General features: G+C 45.8%; 1 protein-coding gene across 4 annotated transcripts in view; it reads right to left on the bottom strand.

The window, feature by feature from the left end:
- Nucleotides 1-21,043, bottom strand: part of LOC106806851 (EH domain-binding protein 1-like) — a gene marked incomplete at its 5' end in the record, with an annotated part of 133,775 nt that overhangs the window by 3,235 nt on the left and 109,497 nt on the right. For all 4 annotated transcript variants that reach the window (XM_014808981.1, XM_014808983.1, XM_014808982.1 and 1 more), the window contains 1 exon segment: nt 12,094-12,196. In XM_014808981.1, coding sequence (XP_014664467.1) covers nt 12,112-12,196 — 85 coding nt within the window.

The following is a 21,043-nucleotide window of genomic DNA, read 5'->3' as shown; positions in this document are numbered from 1 at the left end:
GAGTTGCACATTCTATCATTCTACATAATTTTCAGGGTATTACGGCGGAAGATGACCTCCGGGTGTTTCAAAGTCAGAGAGCTTGAGAAGACAGACAACACGCAAGCTAGGCATGAGCCACGTTAACAGCTGCTTAGAATACAACTTCATCAACCATGGGGAGTCCATTAGACGTGATTTACGACACTACGTTGGCCTATTATCCGGCAGTTACGGACAATACTTGCTGCAATTGCCGCACTTGCCGCCTAGTAGTACACGGTGACTGTGTCACACGTGTAACCGGGGACTCAGAACGACAGAACATAGAATAGATAGACTCAGAAAATAAGGAGACATGTTACGGAAAAACTTGGGACAAATATTACGGCAGGAGAATAGCGTACTAATTCGGAGAAGATACCAGAATTGCAGCCAATGAGAGGCGGAATTACTTATACCCCGTACAGACTGCAAAATTTGATATGGTATCAAACTGGCGCGCGCCAAATCGTAGCGTAGACTGCAAATTTGATCCTACATTAAATGAGTCATCAGTTTTCAATTCAGCTCGCCACGACACCCCACAGACAGCAATTGTGCAATTACGTGATTACGTGACCTAAATAACGCTATGCGTATGCGTATTGCGATTTAGCAGCGGATCTGGCCCGCGTGTTGCGTACAGACACAGCTTGGTGCGGGATAACTTATCCTGGGCCTGGCCCTCCTTCATTTGCGGGGCCAAATTGGTGCGGGCCAGCGCGTATTTGGAGCGGGATAGCGTGTAAACACTGCAAAAATTTGGCGCGCGCCTGACCCGCACCAGTTAAATATACCATATCAAATTTATGTATTAGAGAATGTGGTCGCTTATTAGATGAAAAAAATCGCGCCGTCGTTGTTGAATTATTATTGGATATCTTTGACGATTTTAATGATGCCACACATCGTGAAAACAAGATAACAGGCTGTTTTCTGAACGATTGTTTCGTTAAGTCAACAAGAATAATGCTAATGACGAGTTTTTCATTAAAAGTGCAAGTGTTACTAAGGAATATTTATACAATCCCCGTCAATTATTTCCTAGCGAAAATAATGCGATCGTCAGTTTACCTAATTTTCAGTTTATCCTAATACTCTCTTTTACTATACTACTATTTACTCTCGATTATGTGTACGCAACATAAAAATCAATTCCAGTTCATTGAAATTTAAAACACTTTAGTGCCAACACCTAAATGCGATAATCAAAGCGATGCAACAAGATCCACTCGATTGATTGTGATGTTTTTAACACCGCATTACACAATCATGGCGACTATTCTAACAAGTACTGACCGAACTTGAAACCTCACAGTTTACAGTGCGGAAAAACAATACGACGGAACGAAAACACTAACACGATTCGCATCCGAACACGACTAGTCTCCTTTAACAGAGCGCTTTAAGTAAAGGGACTCTAAAACAATGTCATGGAGGGCATGCAGGCATAGCATTTGTTTAGGTGTTTGCCCGTGAGCAATAGATGCACGAAGCACAATGGAAAGGAAGGAAACACACACACACACACACACGCGCGCGCGCGCGCGCGCCCGCGTTAATCCGGGCACAGTAAGCCAGTAATGGGATTCATCTTTGACGAGGGAAAAATAAGAACAAATAGTGTTTTAGCTGCATATTATGCGACAGGTAGTGCATGCAGCAGCCGAGCACTGCAATAACAGCGGCGTGCACTCTCTCTCACACGTGCTTACGCCGTGTTACCATGCCTAATCCGGCTATAGTCGAAACAACATGACCAAAGGGGGCTTAACCGGCTTCACCTGCAGCAGAACCCGCCACCACGGCAAATCCGCCATAACTGCCGCCATGCGCCGCATCAGCAGGTTCCAATGACGATGCAACAAAATTTATGTCGAAGATGTGAAACAATACGCGGGGCAGAAATGACGAACAGTATAGAGACGGAAAGTGTGGACGCATCCAGTTGCTACGTGCCTGCCCGCATCATACGGTATATGACGCTGCATCATGCTGCGCAGCGACAGCAACTCGCGTGAACACAATCACGCACGCGGGTCTTCTATTGCAGGAGCTGCTACAGAGAAGACAAGCACGCATGAGGGTCTTCTCTTGCAGGAGGTGCTACAGAGAAGACAAGCACGCATGAGGGTCTTCTCTTGCAGGAGGTGCTACAGAGAAGACAACCACGCACGCGGGTCTTCTATTGCAGGAGCCGCTATAGAGAAGACAAGCACACACGCGGGTCTTCTCTTGCAGGAGCCGCTACAGAGAAGACAAGCACACACGCGGGTCTTCTATTGCAGCCTATACATGCATATATGAACGCATGACTCATCCAGAAAAATAAACGCAAGCTAAAACTAGTTTTTAGTTGGTCGAGTGTATACGGCTGGACGCTATAAAATATCATTTTCACTGACACGGCAGTCGTGCTGTTAGACATGTACACACACGCACGCACGCACGCACGCACGCACGCACGCACGCATACACGCAGACAGTATTATGCCTTACTCTACATGTCAAAAACTATTTCTCCCCCCTTGTCTACCTTCCTCACCACGCCCTCAGTCGCCCATGCGCAGCAGTGTTTCATGCATAAATAGTATTAGGTACGGTGTCTATAGAATAAACGGTAAACGAACACACTTTTACAGACGCCTTTTATATTCACTACCTACTTACAGATGGAGAGTACCATTTTTGCAGCATATCTAAGCAGACATCGAGTTTATTAAATTCAGGGCAAGGAAAACAGGCAGCTCAGAGCAGGCACGTATTCTACTATATTCCTGATGTTTACGTATCGTTATTTCTGTTGTGAGCACAAAGAAATAATTAAATAATTAAATTTACTAAACCGATAATTACAGCATAAGTTAATATTATTTGTCTATTGATTTAACTTGGTTATCATCATAATAAATTCTTATAGTGCGGATCACTGTAAATATTCCCCAGACGTGAAATAAACGAAGTAATTATGTTATTAATGTTATTAATTTGCTCATCTGCAAACATACGAACACATTGATAAGACTACACACATAATACTATATAATGCTATATGTAATGCTATATATAAGACTGATCCGCTAGACACATGAGATGACCGACACACGCCCCACACTAACTGTCTGCAGTTATGTCAAACCCTATCACACCTTGCACTGATGCTATCTGCGCGAACCTGTTAGCGACATGCGCGCCCGTACGAATGCCATCCAACACCTTCGCGCCTGACTGTTTGCTCTGTGACCATGCTGGCACATACAGACTCAGCTGTCCGCGCCTACACATCGATTATCGTATGATTCTTTCACTTGAGATATTATCTATCGCAGCTACCGCGAAACTGCAGGTGGCTGCGCTATTTAGTAATTACTGCACTTGTTAATAGTCGGTCGCAGAGGGCCGAACTTTACACCGGCCGTGCTGCTGGGTGTAACTTCATCCGCATCTGATCTCGCACTGTCTGCTTCACAGCATGATAAGGCACCGTCTAGCGCAGTCTGCACATCTAATCAATACCACTATAGCATTCTAGCAGATATAATGGAGACAGGTAACCGTGTATGTGACCAGGTACCCGTAGCCACACTGGGGGTTGGCGGTAAAATAAGGTACGATTTAATATATAATCAGGAGTGAATAATAATATTATTAATCTAATAAAATTATAATAATTCTATTATTATTCACTCCTGATTTAGGCCCTAATCACATATCGTGCGTTTACATGGAGCCTGTTTTTCGGGGACTTACTGCGGCCCAATACTACAGAAATGCATGTATCATGACTTCAGTTTCCTCGTTTTTAAAGACGACTATTTTTTAATTACGACTGGATTGATGTGGTAGCAGAGATCATACATGTTAATAGGTGCATGGGATATGATGACCACAGTTGTTCCCTGCTGGTATTGTAGGGAACGATCAGCATGGAGGGTGCGCATGCATGTCCTCGCGGGCATTGTAGGTTACGGTCAGTATTGAAGCAGGTACCCTTGCTATTATAGTACACGTAGTAATGGTAAGTACTAAAACAGGTGTCCTTGTTGACATGGTAGATAATGGTAAGTACTAAAACAGGTGTCCTTGTTGACATGGTAGAAAATGGCAAGTATTGAAGTAGGTGTCTATGCGGACATGGTAGGCGATGACATCTATGGAAGCATGTGCCATTGCCGAGGCGGCAGGTCATTGACAGTGTAGGACTACGTCTCTTCGCTGGCATGGTGGGGGAAAGCATAGGTAGTGTAGCGATCCAAAGTATTATTGAATACATTCTCAGGGTCAGTGACACGATTCTGAGGAAACACTACACTTCTAAATTATGTTAACAACCATTACAAAAAATGCGATGAAAAAGAAATGGAGCTGCACGTCAGTCAGGTAAATTTGAGGAAAACTGAAATGATACGTGGCGCAATTTTCAGCAACGCGCTTAATGAGTTTAGCGTCGAGGCTCCTTAAACCGACGAACAATCGCCTACTACGACAGCGCTAGCGGTGCTACAAATTGAAAGCAAGCTACGACAAACGCGCGTACTATAACTCGACGCGAGCTGGAGGAGACAGCGTGTGCAGACCTGGCGGCGACCTGGCGCAGCGACTGCGCGCGTCAATAGCGCGCGCTCGTCATGCAGAGAATTGATGTGCGTCTCATCTGAGATGGGATCAGGTGCACGCTCTGCCTTTGTCTCCGGTAGCCAGGCCGGGCTTATCTCAGCAGGTAAATGCGCCCGACTTAATTTAGATAAAATCAGTAGCAGGCCATGGGAAAGTGACACAGAAATGAGGTGGCATATGGGACCGGTGCGTACTGACTGTTGTCACGCACGGAGACGCAAACCCGTATACGTAGATTCACTGCCGAGTAATGGGGGACGCTTCACGACAGAGATAAGCTACGGCAGTACGTTCACATCCGGAATAATTTTCCAGATCGAGGACCTAGAAAGCATAATATGATATTTGGTATATTAGGATAGCGACATAAAAGCGAAACTATAAAGATATGGATGGATTCCGCTGTATTGCTCTCCCCCCTTCTCTCTCTCTTTCTCTCTTTCTCACGCTCGCAGCGCTCATAGTTTCCCCTCCTTCATCGCCTTCTTTCCCGTAACTATTTTCTCTTGTTTCATGTGCCCCGTCTCCTCTTGACTTCTACCCTAAGCTAAATTTCTCGATCTATCAACATATATCTCTATCTACACTGTCTTTTTCAAATTACACGGACTAGCATAACTACGATCAGATTCACACATAGATTATGCAATAACGTACGATAACGTAAAGCTAGAAAATCCAATTTAATTAAGAAAGGACAACAAAGTCCAGGTGCCATACTACGTAAACAGTAGCTGCGTAGTCTGCGTACGAGACAATCCCCAGACAAGAATAGCAGCAGACATGCTTAAGTCATAGTAGGGTTCCCCTTTGTGCAATACGCAAGACAAACGCCAAGGAGACGACATAATAATACAACAATAGAGTCTGACCTGTAAAAGTCGGTTAAGATAATGACCAGGCATGACCTCCTACGGCAGTTATGGCTAGGATGTCAGATAAGTGCTGCAATTAGGTAACAGGAGACGTGACATATGCTTCCCCCTTCCCACTCTAGCTACGTTTCTGGCACCAATGGCGAGTGTTGGCTTGCAATAGGTGTCTGCCTTCCCTTCCCACGGTCACCTGCGCATCTGCTAGCCTAAGTTGTAATTAACTCATATAAGCGAACATAACTTTTATTATTGTATAAAAATCATTCCCGCAGAAGCAGAATTTCCTCATTATATTATACGCGAAGGCAGATTGCTAAAGTTATGCAGAATTGATCATGCAATTATTTAAAATCACATATCAGTTTTACATCGTCAACACATCGTCAAGAATTACGACAGAAATCATTTCGTACCCACATCGGGCGCAAATAAGGTCATAAAGCATAAGGTAATATTCTCAGTAGACGTATATACTCGTCTATAGCCAGTAGGACTGGGTGATCATGAAACAGAAGCGGCGGTAATACTGTATTCCGCTAATCAGTAGGTGATTAGCAACCAATAGCCCTTTCTATACCGGCGAGATGTTTTACTTACTGCGCGGAGTCAAACAGCTTTACAGACTTTGTTACTTTATGGTTACTGTAATTTGTAGGGCGCGACTAGGGTCCAGTGTGCCGACACATGCTGGCCAATGCCGACCTTTAATCATGAGCACAGCTAAGCTGCTTTTCCCGGCCCTACTCATTATGGGATTATGGCGAAATAATGGCTCGCTACTCGAAACTGTTACCCAACCGGCTAGTTCTTTTCTAAATTACTATGGCAACCGCCCCGCTTGTTTCAGCCGGCCGTCTGAGCCTGCCATGAGTGTGATGTCGGCCGTCAAGCGCAGCACACACGTCGACAAGCAACGATAGCGACGTACTGAGATGCTGCCGCTTGTAAAGACGACGATAGTATCGAGCGGGCATGCCGTCCATTGTAACCATGACGACAGCGATACGGTGCGTTGTTGTCGCTTGCAACTGCGACGATAGTAACGAGCGGGGATGCTGCCCCTTCTAACAATGACAATGGCGGATGCTGTTGCATAAAACACCGCGGAAGCAGCAGCGAACTAAAACACGGCAGCAGCGCGAGCTAAAACACGGCAGCAGCAGCAGCGAGCTAAAACACGGCAGCAGCAGCAGCGAGCTAAAACACGGCAGCAGCAGCGAGCTAAAACACGGCGGCAGCAGCAGCGAGCTAAAACACAGCAGCAGCAGCAGCGAGCTAAAACACGGCGGCAGCAGCAGCGAGCTAAAACACGGCGGCAGCAGCGAGCTAAAACACGGCGGCAGCAGCAGCGAGCTAAAACACGGCGGCAGCAGCGAACTAAAACACAGGCAGCGACACAGCAAAAACTAAAACACGGCAGCACGGCAGCAAAACTAAAACACGGCAGCAGCAGCAGCGAACTAAAACACGGCAGCAGCGGCAGCGAACTAAAACACGACGGCGGCAGCAGCGAGCTAAAACACGGCAGCAGCAGCAGCAACTAAACACACGCAGCAGGCGGCAGCGACAAAACACGACGGCGGCAAGCAGCGAGCTAAAACACGGCGGAGCAGCAGCGAGCTAAAACAAACGGCAATCAAGCAGCAAGCGAACAAAAACACTGGCAAGCAGCAGCAGCAGCGAACTAAACACGGCAGCAGCAGCACGAGCTAAACAGCGGCGCAGCAGCAGGCAAACAAAACCCGGGCAGCAGCGGCAGCGACTAAACACGGCATCAGCCAGCAGCGAGCTAAAACACGGCAGCGGCAAGCAGCGACTAAACACGGGGCAGCAGCAGCAAAAGAAACACGCAGCAGCGCAGCGAACTAAAACGCGAACCGCGCAGCAGCGGAGCTAAAACTTAGCCGGCGGCAGCAGCAGCGAACTAAAAACACGGCATCAGCAGCGAGCTATTAAACACGGCGCAGCAGCAGCGAACTCAAAACATCGGCATCAGCGAGCGAGCTAATAACGACGGCGCGGAGCAGCAGCGAGCTACAAAAACATCGCATCAGCAGCAGCGAACTAACCCACGGCAGGCACCAGACAGCGAGGCTAAAACACGCAGCAGCAGCGCGTGCTAAACCACGGCAGCAAGCACAGCGACTAAAACCGGCCAGCAGCACGAGCTTATAAACACGGCAAGCACAGCGAGCTAAAACACGGCAGACAGCAGCGAGCTATAATACACCGGCAGCACAGCAGCGAAAAACAACGGTCAGCAGCAGCGAAGCTAAAACACGTTGCATGCAGCACAGCACGAGCTAAAACAGCGCGCGCGCCGGTCGCTGCGAGCGTGTGCGTTCGTGTGTGTGTGTGTGTTCGTGCGTGCGTGCGCGCGTGTCTGCAGATGTGTGGTACATGCGAGTATAAATTGCGAAAAAATAATTATTATTAGCATATTATTCACGTGCTTACTTTGCCCCGTAAGTCGTTACGTAGACAAGTGAACGCGTACCTCACACCATGGCTTCAGCATTCAGGCACACTAGCGGAAAACCTGCAGCGCAAGGCAACCGAAAATAGAGAGGGCAACCGAAACTGCTCACAGGGGAGTAACTCTTTATCTCGTGGGCGGCCCTTACTCTCTAATTAGAGAACCGCTACGACAGCCGGGCACTACAGTCAGCGGCGGCTAAGCACTAACTGATCCGATAACGCTTTAAGTACCTGTCGCCTACCTCCCATTCAACAGGCAAACGTGCACGAAATCTCCCAAGACACCATTATTGAAATATGGTAAGCTCTCAGATTAGGCCTGCTTAGCCGACCAAACAGTGAGAAAAGCCATCCCAAAATCTTTCAACATCGGTATCGCTCGAACTGCATGAAATATGGCACAGAGATCGCAACAATAGCCCTTATCACAGATGGACGCTTGATCACCACAACACACTCCCACCCCCACGAAACGCTAAATACGTGCACACACATAGGCACACGCGGGTACCCAGTTTTGTACGCAGACTCGATGGCACATGCGCGCCCTTCTCTGAACATGCACGCTCACCCGCACGCGAAATTTTTTTTCCCACGAGAGTTCCGGACCCCAGCCAATCAGCGCACTCCATTTCACTCGACTTCCTCGAAGCAACAATGTAAAATTTACACACCCTAACCCTAACCCTAAACCTAACCCGAACCCTAACCCTAACACTAACTATAATCCAACCAGGTTCGTCTTATATAGACACCATATATTACAAAACACTATCTGTGGTGGGTCCGGAACTCTCGTGGGAAAAAAAATTTCGCCACCCGCACACGCGCGCACAAGTCTACGCACACGCACACACACACGCACGCACGCACACGCACATACACATACACGTACACAGAAACACACACACGCGCGCGCACATACACACATATACACGCGCATGCGCACGCGCACGCACGCACGCACGCACGCACGCACGCACGCACACACACACACACACACACACACACACACACACACACACACATACACGCATATACGCACACGAACGCACGTACGAACACACGCGTGCGCGTCTGCGTGTGCATTCGTGCGCATTTCACTAATTTAAAAGGAACGAATAAAATGAAGAGTTACTATTAGCTACCAACTAACATTTCCTCAACAATGTACTGCATCAGTTTGTTCGGTTACTTTGACAACATGGTGTAAAAATTTTAGTCAACAAATCTCGACACAACTAAATCTAAACATTATTAAACAAGGCATGATTTTCATATAAATTATGTGTTTGATGATATCTACTGTAATTTATTTCAGTGTATTTACTGTGAGTTATTTCAAGTAAATATACTATAGAAAAAATATTATCGACATAAAATATAGCATCGCGGAAATATAACAGAAGTCTAAAAACATTTATAAAGGAATAATGAAATTAATGAAGGTAAAAGTTCACAAACTAAAGCATCGTTTTCGATATCATAAAAATATGCGTAAGATATTTTGGAAAATTCCATCGTTGTGACAATTCCCTTTACCCTCTGCTGTCATCACTTGCAAGCTTCATACTAATATCACTACTTCTCAGCTAAGCAAACTATAACTTAGTCGTGAAACAGATAAGCAGCTATTGTAAGCCAAACAGAGTGTATTAGCGAAACACATTTTTAACGAGCCCATGACTAAGAAACCCTTCTAAAATGTTACAAAGGTTTTTTTTCTCAAGAAGCAATAAACTCATCCTATATCCGAGAGCAATATACACAGCTCGTATAACAGTAGACTACAGCCCAACCAGCAACGACCACCGATCGACACGTAAACGCGTCAGGCTTCAACACTTTTTAGTGTTACTGTCGCGCTAGCAAGCAGCTTACAAACTCCAGTCAAGTCGCGCCGGTTTGTCAATCTGTGGTTACAAAATCTTGTTGGCCAATTTCGCCGAATTACAGACCAAGATTACGGCTGAGGCTTCGTCGATCTGCGACTTGCTCGACATCGGCCAAACAAAAACGACAATTTGATTTACTTGGCCGCTGAGGGCGGGTGGAAATGACTCGACGCCCACCATAAAGGACGGTAGTCATCTTCTTAATTCCAACCCAATGACAGGATTACGGCTCGCGCGCGCAAAAAGCCATGAATATGCCGCGATAAGCTGCACACCCAAAACGCAGCCAACAGTGCCGCTTACGACGAGCAATTACTTGCGGTAGCGGGGCGAGTGCGCGCGCGGGGCGGGCGGGTATGCGGGCAGCAGTACTACGCTCACACTGCGGGCTTACGCGCTAACAATCAAGCGTGCGACGTGGCCGTGCGGCAGCGCGCCACAATGACTGCAATGGCGGCACCCCGCGAGCACCCGGGCGACAAACAATGGCGGCCGAGCGCAGACATTAGACTACGACGGCATTCGCGGCCGTGAGGCTGTGATCTAGCCGGTGAGCACACACTGTTGGAACAACATCACTGAGCGGTGGCCATTTAGCCAGTCGGCATGATTGCGACTGCACTCCCCGCTGTTTGGCCGACGACGCGGCTCTCGCAACTTGAGACAATACGACTTTCGCGACTCGCTTGCAAAAGGCACGCAAATATTTTGTATGGAAGGCCCGCCGACTGTTGCCGCGGATTAAGTCGTACCCGAGACGATGCATTCTTCTCCGGTATACAACCCTTACTGTTAGAGCACTTCTGAGTCGCCCGACGAGAGAGCGAGAACGACGCACGCAGCCTACTGATATCACCGCAAGCGAATCGACGCGCGGCTCTCTATACGGATGGCGTTCAATGTTATCTACGATGTCACTTGTGGCATACACACACACACACACACACATCGTTCTCCGTGGCATTGTCTCAATAACTTTAATACAACCATATTTTAGTCAAACGAAACCCTGTATCGTTCAACCGCCACACCATCGGCCACACAATTGACTTATCATATATATACATACACACGTGACATACATACATACATATATATATATATATATATATATATATATATATACATATCATGTGTGATAATATACTATATATTATATAGTATATATATATATATAATCGCGTTATAACGGGGCTACACTATATCAAGAGCGTATAAAGAAGGAGAGCGTACAACGGTGAAATGCTGAAACCATGTTGCAGTATTAGTCGAATTAAGAAACGTTGTCCGTTTTATTTTGACGATTCTTTGCTGTATTATTGATCAGATGTCCTACCTTGTTAATATAAAACAAACCGCATGTCCCTACGATGCCCATACGCTGAGATAATGAGCGGTGAAAATCTGGTATTTTCGCCGAAAACCGACTCGAGATCACTGTTTGCTGTGACTGTCTCTCGCTTTGTGGCCAGTGTATTGCTTCCGGTCGCCGCTGTGTAGCGCCATGGTAGCGTTGACTCATTACGTCAGTACTACAAAGTTTACTATACATCCAGCGTGAGGTGGGCACAGGTGGAGGTCATCACTATGGCAATCAATAACAGACGTCATTCATTTGATTTGTCAATCATTGACGGAAACACGCGAGGTTTCCCGAAGTTATCTCAAAGCGAGAGACAGTCACAGTAAACAGTGATCTCGAGTCGGTTTTCGACGAAAATACCAGATTTTCGCCAAGTCTACTTTATTGCTCACAGGTAGAAACAGCAACTAATCTGAAGTTGTCGTTCACCACCAATAGGATGATCGGTGCAAGGGACTGTAGATGACAGGCGATACCGCTCTGTTACTGAAGCTCATAGGGTCTATGTCCCCCAGGGTACTGCCGGAACGTACCCTGGGTACGCTCCGGTATACCGGAACGTACCCGGGTCACTATTTGATATGGTTAGGGTTAGGATTAGGGTTAAGGTTAGGGTTAGGGTTATAGGGTTAGAGTTAGGGTTAGGGTTAGGGAGTAGGCGATCACTAGACTCGTTAGTGGAGTAGGTGAGGTACGGTCCGGCATATTAGATATATAGTACCAGGGTACGTTCCGGTATAACGGACCGTACCCAGGCTACGTTCCGGCAGTACCCTGGGGGACATAGACCCTATCAGCGTTACTGAAATCAATGTTAGCATAGAATGAATGTGGATGAACTCACCTATAGAGAAGCCACCGACTACTGTATGCTGCAGTTCTTCTCCTCCTTGATCTGGACTCCTCGTCTGTTTAACTCGTTCTCTACCACTTCGTCCGACTCTATCCTGCATAGGATAAATACACGACTAGGTTAGCGGTGAGATTTACAACGTGATTAAGACTAATTTCAAGAATACACGCGCCATACTCCCATAGCCAGTGTTTCGCCTGCATAGACACGAGCGAGGCGGGACGCCTCGCTCAAATTCTCAGCCGCCACACAGAAATTTGTCGAAGTTTATTTGAATTGTTCCTTTTGACAACTTGAAAAAGAGATTCAAGAGTCTCATACAACGTGTTCAGAATAGCTTCGAATGCACAAAATTGCTCCATTTTTTCAAAGATATTGCGAAGGGGGATGCCCCGGACCCCCCAGCTGGGCAAGCACCGCAGGTGCTCGCTTTGCCTGACCTCGAAACGCGCAAACACAGCAAAAAAAAATTAATGTCATACTAACAAATTATTAACTACGATTATACTATCAGTACGATAATCAGAGTCGTGGACTGTACCGTCGGCTGTGCGCGATTTCACATATTACAATTGTGGAATAACAAAACTGTAGGCAAGCTGGGAATATCCCATACTATATACTAGCTAGAAACGAAAATGCCTATCAACGTCAGTATATAACAGCTGAAACGCACACTGCGTCACACGGCAGATAACGTGTGCAGTCAAACGGAAACATCGGACGATGTGCATCAAATTCATGCACATAATCCTTTGTTGTAAATTATTGACTACTCTTGCGAATAGTACGTAGGAATAGTTTTCACGTGGTATACAGACATACGAACCTCTACACATTCCTGTGCGAATGCACTCTACGAGCAGAATCTCTGTTATATACACGTACTCTATACAGCACCACGTGGTGATGCACACACTATGCGGAAAATGATTTTACAATATGTGTTATATGATGTATATAATGCACATTTTGGGTTGGTGTGGGCCAAGATTATACGTGCAGGCGATCATACCCACAGACGCCCCAACGAAAAAGATCATAGTGTAAATAACGTGTTGAATACACTGTTCGGTGCGCAAGTTCCTATTCATATTTCGCATCCATTCCACCAATTTACCACATTAATAGTGGTTACGAAGCAACATATTTAGAGCTCGTTACAGACTCGAGCTACATTAATAGCTGAGAGTGGGAGCTAGATGGGTAGATGCCGGGGTGATTCACGTGGGCTCGGCTCGGTCGAATGCGCAGCGCCTGACTCGCTGACCGCATGGTAGCTGACCCTAAGCCGCACTGCTTTATCAGGCTCTCGCCACAACGTGTCCCGTCCAGCGACAATTCTTTATAGGCAGCGGTGTGCACTAGTACACATTAAACGCGAGATATAGCTAATGCATATGACTAATCTCTGGGAATTTTCATCTGCGAACAAGAGACATTTCCTTTACGAGATATTACCAGAGGAAACTCAGTATGAATGAATATACTCGTTTCAACGCAATGCAAGCATGCGTTGAATCAATAAACAAATCAAATCTATAGGCAACCTAGCTCATTAATTATATGTCGGATAAAAATGTACAGTCAGATAACGTTGTCCAAACCATTATGTATCGCTGAATACCGATGAGTCTATATTTCCTACAGACAACAGAGCCGTCACCATGTGTGTGTGTGTGCGTGTGTGCGTGCGCGTGTGCGTGTGCGTGTGTGTGTGTGCTAGCTAACTTCTGTGTCTATACATCAATCAGGTAATGTGATAAATATCATCTGAGCTAGGTATGCTCTGTGACCAGAGATCCTGTATATGACACTCCATTTTCACACAGAACGCCAAGTTTCACTTCCAGCTTCGGCAAGTGATGACATATGCACACGGCGAATTATAAGGAATGCCAATATGGCCTACTTCATTTGTTTCAACATAAAAATGACGTTTTTTGCAATATAGTGAATATACCCCTAATAATAACACAATAATATATCACATATAATGACATAAGCCGGTGCTCAAGCAGTCCAGCTCATATAAAGTGATAAAATACGAATTATTTTATTTAATTACAAATTTCTTAAAAACCAGTCGGAAAAATACTTCATAATATTTTTTATAATTGATAATTGATGCAGCAAAGACTCTGCCATGACAAGAGAACTAAGCTTAACATGGCATTATAAGCATCATGCAGATAACGTTGGCCCCATAAGTAGGCTAAATTTACATTAACTGACACTAACACAATTAAGCATCCTCTCCGAAATGAAAAAAAAGCTATAAAAATCAGCCCTGCTATTTACAGGACACAAATATGCGTTCATCATGAGATTACAGGTCAGTTATCATTCACACAAGTCTCCCTCGATTGTCTGAAGTAGTTAAAAGTATGCGCCTGAAAAATGGACAAAGACAGAAGTTATCGTAGGGCTTAAAGCTCCACGTGCGAGGCACATCTTTTTTTTGGTGACTGACCTCTTCAGCACAGCAGCCCCCTGCCTTCCTTTTATCTTAGCGCTTTGTTTTTATAGGCAGGACATCAAGTGCACTGAAAAGCCGGCCCCGCCAAACAAAGCTTTTGTTGAAAGTGACCAGAGGAATGCCAACAAACGGGGAAATGATACGCAACATCAACAGTGCGAACCAATTGGCGTGTTTTGTTTTAAAATGACAGGAAGGTTGAATCAGTAACGCAAACGATGACCACAATTCAGCGAGCGGCCACTCGCTGCCATTATCAGCCAAGCTCTCACATCTTCGCTTTGCACGCGGGAAGAGAAAATAGAGCTAGCCGGCAAAGACAAGCAAACAGAGAAGTGCAGCACCGAAATCGACGTTTGTGCACGTCTTCGTGCTTTCCATCGCGCATCCGAACTATCGGTATTCGCCCCAGGAAACTAGTCGCACTGGACGGGCCATAGCGCTGGCCACTAATGCTCGTATGAATGCTGTTTCTGACCTAAAACACCGACACATACGATGCGGTCGATCTATACGCATTTCACCATCAACTACGTCGAAATGATGAGAAATCCGTCAGAATTCATTGGTGGTATTACATTTTGTAGTGAGATGCGCACAATATACCTACGAGTCATTAAAACCTACTGCTCAAACATAGCTATGGTAACGGCGTAATTTCTTCCTAATCGTTGGCAAACAAAGCCATAGAACACCTCTCATCGAAGCGTTACATGTCTGCAAGCTTTCGCTACTTAAGTTAAACCTATACCGCAGTCCAGCGGCCGACTAAAGCCTACGAGTGTAAATGAAAGGCTTTGTAGAGTCGTGCTCTAATCCACTGGTAAAACAGAGCCTGCCTCACAGAGGGCACTTCTTGGTACAATCGTCGGGCTAAGTCCCCGGCAAGAATCATGAAAGCCCGACGATGAGAAAACTAACAAGCAGCACAAATCCGTTTTGCATACATAAACAAACAAGAGCTACCGGCGATACGCAATCGCAAGCATTAGCCAACTGTTCGGACTCCATTAGGATAATCACGCGAATCAAAATAGGCCCACACTCTCACCCGCCGTTCACTCTCGCCAGACCTCAAACCAAGACGCGCGCGCGCATTTTAAAATCTCCATAACACGAAAACAGACATTAACATACACACACGATCGAGCTTGTGCCCCATACGCATCGTGCCACTGCATTACGCGCGCAGCGGGTGCCCAGGCCGCGGAGGCGGTGAGAGTCAGCGCTGCTGCTGCTGCTGCTGCTGCTGCTGCTGCCTGCTGCCCAGCACCCCGCTCAGAGCGCGTCAAGCGCCGCCGTGCGAGAAAACAACGCGGCGTCCATCGCTGCTTCTCGCGGCCGGCCCGCGACGGCATAGATCTGCATAGGCAAACACGCCGCGCGTGTGTCAACACATAAATCTGGGGGAAGCTGGTTTGCCTTTCGGCGGGCCGCAGTCCCCCGCTCGCCGACGCTGGCGGTGCGCATGCATTTCAATACGCTTTCCGCGAGCGCGACACACGTACAAAAGCGGCGCGGCTGCATTTTCTCAATTCCGATAATCAAAAACAAACACGCCACCGACTTGTGCCACCTTTATGCAGTCCATTAGAGAGCATCGTAACGAAGTCGTTGGGTTTTAATAGCAAGCTGCGCCACAAGCCTGCCATGCACATAGGGTCTGGACTCTCTCGCGACGGAAGTGCTACTACAGTCACGCGTCTATCAGCGCATGCAATCCCACCTACAGTCACACTCAACGTAAAAGCACATGACGGTTATTAAAAACTTTGCCTATACGCTGAAAGATTAATAGAAGAGGAGATTATAGAAATGGCGAGGGAGAAAGAAAAAGAGCGAAAAGAGAGCGAGGCACCGCCTTTTAAATAAAACCATTGTAGGACTTACTATATATACAATACCAGAATTATAAAATTACGATTGAGGAACACGAGATAATTTATAGACGATGATCCAATAGATTATGTTTATTTTCTGGTTCTTATAAATAGGTAGCAGCACGTAAACATTCAGATAGCTGCATGAATAATACAAACAGGAGACTATAAATGCAAACGATTAATGATGAATATAAGAAACGAATATCGGAATGGCGAAGATACCCATTTAGATTCGGCCCCAATACACATTTATATTTATACATTTACAAAAAAAGCTAAATTGTCATCGAAGAAGGAAGGAAAAAGATGTTTATAAAAGTTTTTTGGCTACTTAGTATCATGAGAAGTACAAACAAGAAAACCATAGCTCATTAGATTAGAACGAAGGGACAAATAGCTATTTAGCGCGCGCACACACGCACGCACGCACGCAGACACACACACACATGTGTGTGTGTGTGTGTGTGTGTGTGTGTGTGTGTGTGTGTGTGTGTGTGTGTCGTGCGTGCGTGCGTGTCGTGTGTGTGTGTGTGTGTGTGCACACACAATATATATATATATATCCATATATACATATATATTCATTGTCTTGTCAGGCGCATCATTTCCCACCACGCCGGAGGCTATTCAACCGTTCACGCAGTCCTACTTTTGCACATCCTTTGTGCACTGCACAATCGCGAGCTTTTGTAGAACCGCAGAATGATGAGAGCGAGCGTGATCCACTTGCCGGGTTACCTAGCTAACTCTGCTATCAGGTCGATAAGCCGGTCCGTTGCAAGTAACAATCCGTTTCTTACGATGTCGACTATGTGCCTCCATATCACTGACCGAAACCAGTCGTCACTGTCGCCATCGCCAGCGCCACTAGTGGGCAGAGATGGAACCGTTACAAATGCAAAAAGGCCGCCGATATCGTCTCCTGGGCCGACGCAACCCAGAACTGACTCGCGAATTGCCGTGATTCGGAACTCGGATTGCTCGTGGTTTGCTTCTGCCTCACCAGCTATGACGGAAAAGAAATTTGTTCGTTTGTACATTTGAGAAAAAAATTATCATGATATCGCCACAATTTAGTCAACAGACACGTTACGTTCTCGTACGTGTGTACGAGTTATCTATAGGCGTAACTTACTATGCATTGTTCAACTGAATAAACACACAATAAAACGGCGAACGCTAGCTTTGAGATAGCAATGTAATATAACTTTTTAAGTTGCATTCATGTTACACTCGGGAACTATATATCTATCCATCGATATAAGAACCGCAAGTTCAAGCCCACGGCGAAGACAAACTGTATCATGACACAATTGAGCACACGCGATACTGTAATTAACTTTCACATAAAGCCAACACGGTAGTCCGAAAAGCAGTTCATTTATTGCAAATTTAAAACGAATATTTACCATAAGCCATCCCGCAATACGTGGAAACCTTCCGTTTCGTAGTTGCGAAGTCCGTATCACTGCCTAGACTTCGTGTTACTTATGATGATGGTCAGTGAGTGTGCGTGCGTAGAATGGCAGTGATTTGAGTACGTTGCTTATATTTGTCACATTGCTGCAGGCTATACTTTTACTTGACATACAAACGGCGGCCCAAATTAGTTTTCCTTGCTATTCAAACGAAAACACAGTAGGCCTACAGCACATAACACGCAGCAGACACGCGCACGCACGCACGCACGCACGCACGCACGCACGCACGCACGCATGCACACACACGCACACACGCACGCACACATGCACGCACGCACGCACGCAAGCACAAGCGCACACAGTCACACACACACACACACACACACACACACACACACACACACACACACACACACACACACACACACACACACACACACACACACACACACACACACACACACACACACATGCACGCACGCACGAACGCAAGCACAAATGCACGTAAGCAACCAAGCACACAGACAATACGCACGTTACAAAACACAACTATATACGCAATAGAAAACACGCAAACGTTACAGCGGGTATAACTAATCTATGTGTATTCTGGCTTTCATTGGGAATTCCATGACGTATTAATTTACGTTGCCATTAGATCCACTGTACAACAACAAAAATTAACCAGAATATGTTTATATTAGTTATAACTTTTCTATCACATTCAGAATGTTTTGTACTATAATTATGTTTTAATCAGACATTATATATTGTCATCGATCACTAACTAGTTCAAGCCCTCTTTCGCGGCATCTTTTGATCGTGGTGGCCAACGGGGCGAGAAAGTGTTTAGGCTAGGTGGCAGTACGACATAGCAGGAAATTTTCATTAGCAGCAGGCAATAAATATTTATACGTTTATGACTACGTCAAGAATTTCAAGCACCAGCAAATAGTATATTTGTGTGTTATTTGTACAAAATAAAATGTATAAAAATACAATTAGTGTTTCTGTGTACTTTTCATGCGTAGGTCCCTTCTTTATACTCCCTAATTTGCCGGTCAATTTGATGTAAACCGCATACCTCTAGCGTTAACTCACATGATTAACGATCGGGTTGTGGCGCATCTATTCAACACGCAGCAGCTGCACTAGTGTAACGGAGCTCGGTCTCCTTACGTAGGAGCGGTATGGATCTACTATGAATCTAAGGCTAAGGGTAGTAAGAAGGGTAAAAGGAAAGGAGATATAACACAAACCATCTGATGGATACAGTAACTACTAGGCTCAGTAAGCAATGGACAAGATGAATTGTGACGTTTTCGTAATTATAGCCGAGTGTAAGAGATTCTAGATATGGCGTCGCGGTCTAAGTTTACTGTGTCAGACGTTCGTCGCTTTTTCATCAACATAGATTCAACTGGTCATGAACGCATGAATAATCACATAGTTCGCGTCGATCTTTTCACCTATATTGCGTGTTTAGGCTTGACAAGTTGGTTTTTGCAAACGAAAACCAATTACTTAGCAGGGGAATGCCATCCATTGCTATGCATGGAAGAAAATAGGCCAATTGATTGATGCGCCGCCGCTATTCAGACTAACGACGAAGATCGACGTATATCAAATGAATGGACATATTGTGAATTGCGCTAACAAGAACAGGGCGCGCACGTGCGCATCAGGCCGGCAGTGCTTTGTCCTGCCTATATACGGGTGACATATCTCCTCAGCAGATGCACAGTATACCGATTCGACACAGCCGCGCTAGCTGCTCCGTCAGCCACTCTCGTCGTCGTATCAAGCATTCGGGGTGAAGAACACGTTAGACGGCATGAGGTGGATCGTCGTATTGTTCTTGGTAGCAGGTGGTAAGCGCTGTTTATGTGCGGTAGTTCTTGCATTGCTAATTAGCAGTTATACCGGTAAGCGAATTATGTTAATTGGCAATAGTACGTGTATTTCGTTACCGAAACATATAGGAAGTTAGAGACAAAGTTTTAAAGTTTTTGGCGGCAGTGTTTTTAACATATGTACTTTTTATTTGATTTTTCCACTCGAAATCTTTTCGATTGAGCTGTAAATGAACCTAGTATAATCAATACGTAATCAAAACGTGTCGCATATCGCATTATGTTACTACCGTTGGATATTATGTTTATATTTGAATATGTTGAAGCAGCGCCGAAATCATGATGTATTACAGTCACGTGATGTTATTATCCGGATCAGAGCCCCATTATAGTGATACAACGAGTGACATTGTGTGATTCGCAAGACCAATAAGTTTATGATTTCTGCGATTTAATTCGATCTGACGAGTTCTCGCAGAAGTATTTGTGCTACAAACTACGCATTCCATTCTGATCCCACATAGTCTCGGCTAAGTCGATAAAGAAACGATTTGGAATACCGACAAATATCGCGGACACGTGCGACTATCGCTTTGACAGCGCCACATATGTCGCTGACCCGACCAACTGTCAAAGCTACTACCAGTGCGACAACGGCTGGCCCATACTCAAGTAAGCGACGATGCAACTTATTTTGTAGTTATTATATAATTGTAGTATCTTAGACCAGACGGCCGGGTCTATGACTGTGTCTTACCGATAGAAGATTCACGTGTAACAACTTGTCGGGACAAGCTGGACCCTGTTGATTTACTACATACTTAGTTGCTTGCATACACACCACACAAGCGAGAGTGTTACCAGGGACACCGACTCATTTTACAAATGCGATGTTATGACGGCACGCCGACGTGTGTACGCGGTGACGCTCTTACTCACCACATCTCTGTCATGCACGTGGCCACACGTAAATTTCGTCTTTCTATAGGCAATGCCCCGAGAATACGATATGGACACCGCTCGGCAAGCTCGACGGGCTCTGTCGTCAACCCCAGGTAGCTCGTAACGACATCTGTGGTTTCGTTCCCACCGACATACGACAGGAAGACCTAGGCGTGTTCGACCCTGGTAACTATGCGTCGCGACGGCAATATATAGCTCCGAGTAGTGCGTGCGCGCGCGTGTGTGTGTGCGTGTGTGTGTGTGTGTGTGTGTGTGTGTGTGTGTGTGTGTGTGCGCGCGTGTGTGTGTGTGTGTGTGTGTGTGTGTGTGTGTGTGTGTGTGTGTGTGTGTGTGTGTGTGTGT

The sequence above is a fragment of the Priapulus caudatus genome, unplaced genomic scaffold (genome assembly GCF_000485595.1).
Source record: "Priapulus caudatus unplaced genomic scaffold, Priapulus_caudatus-5.0.1 Scaffold182, whole genome shotgun sequence".
NCBI classification, from domain to species: Eukaryota; Metazoa; Priapulida; class Priapulimorpha; order Priapulimorphida; family Priapulidae; genus Priapulus; species Priapulus caudatus.
The sequence above is the reverse complement of the archived record's forward strand: the minus strand, read 5'-3'. Positions and strand labels throughout refer to the sequence as shown.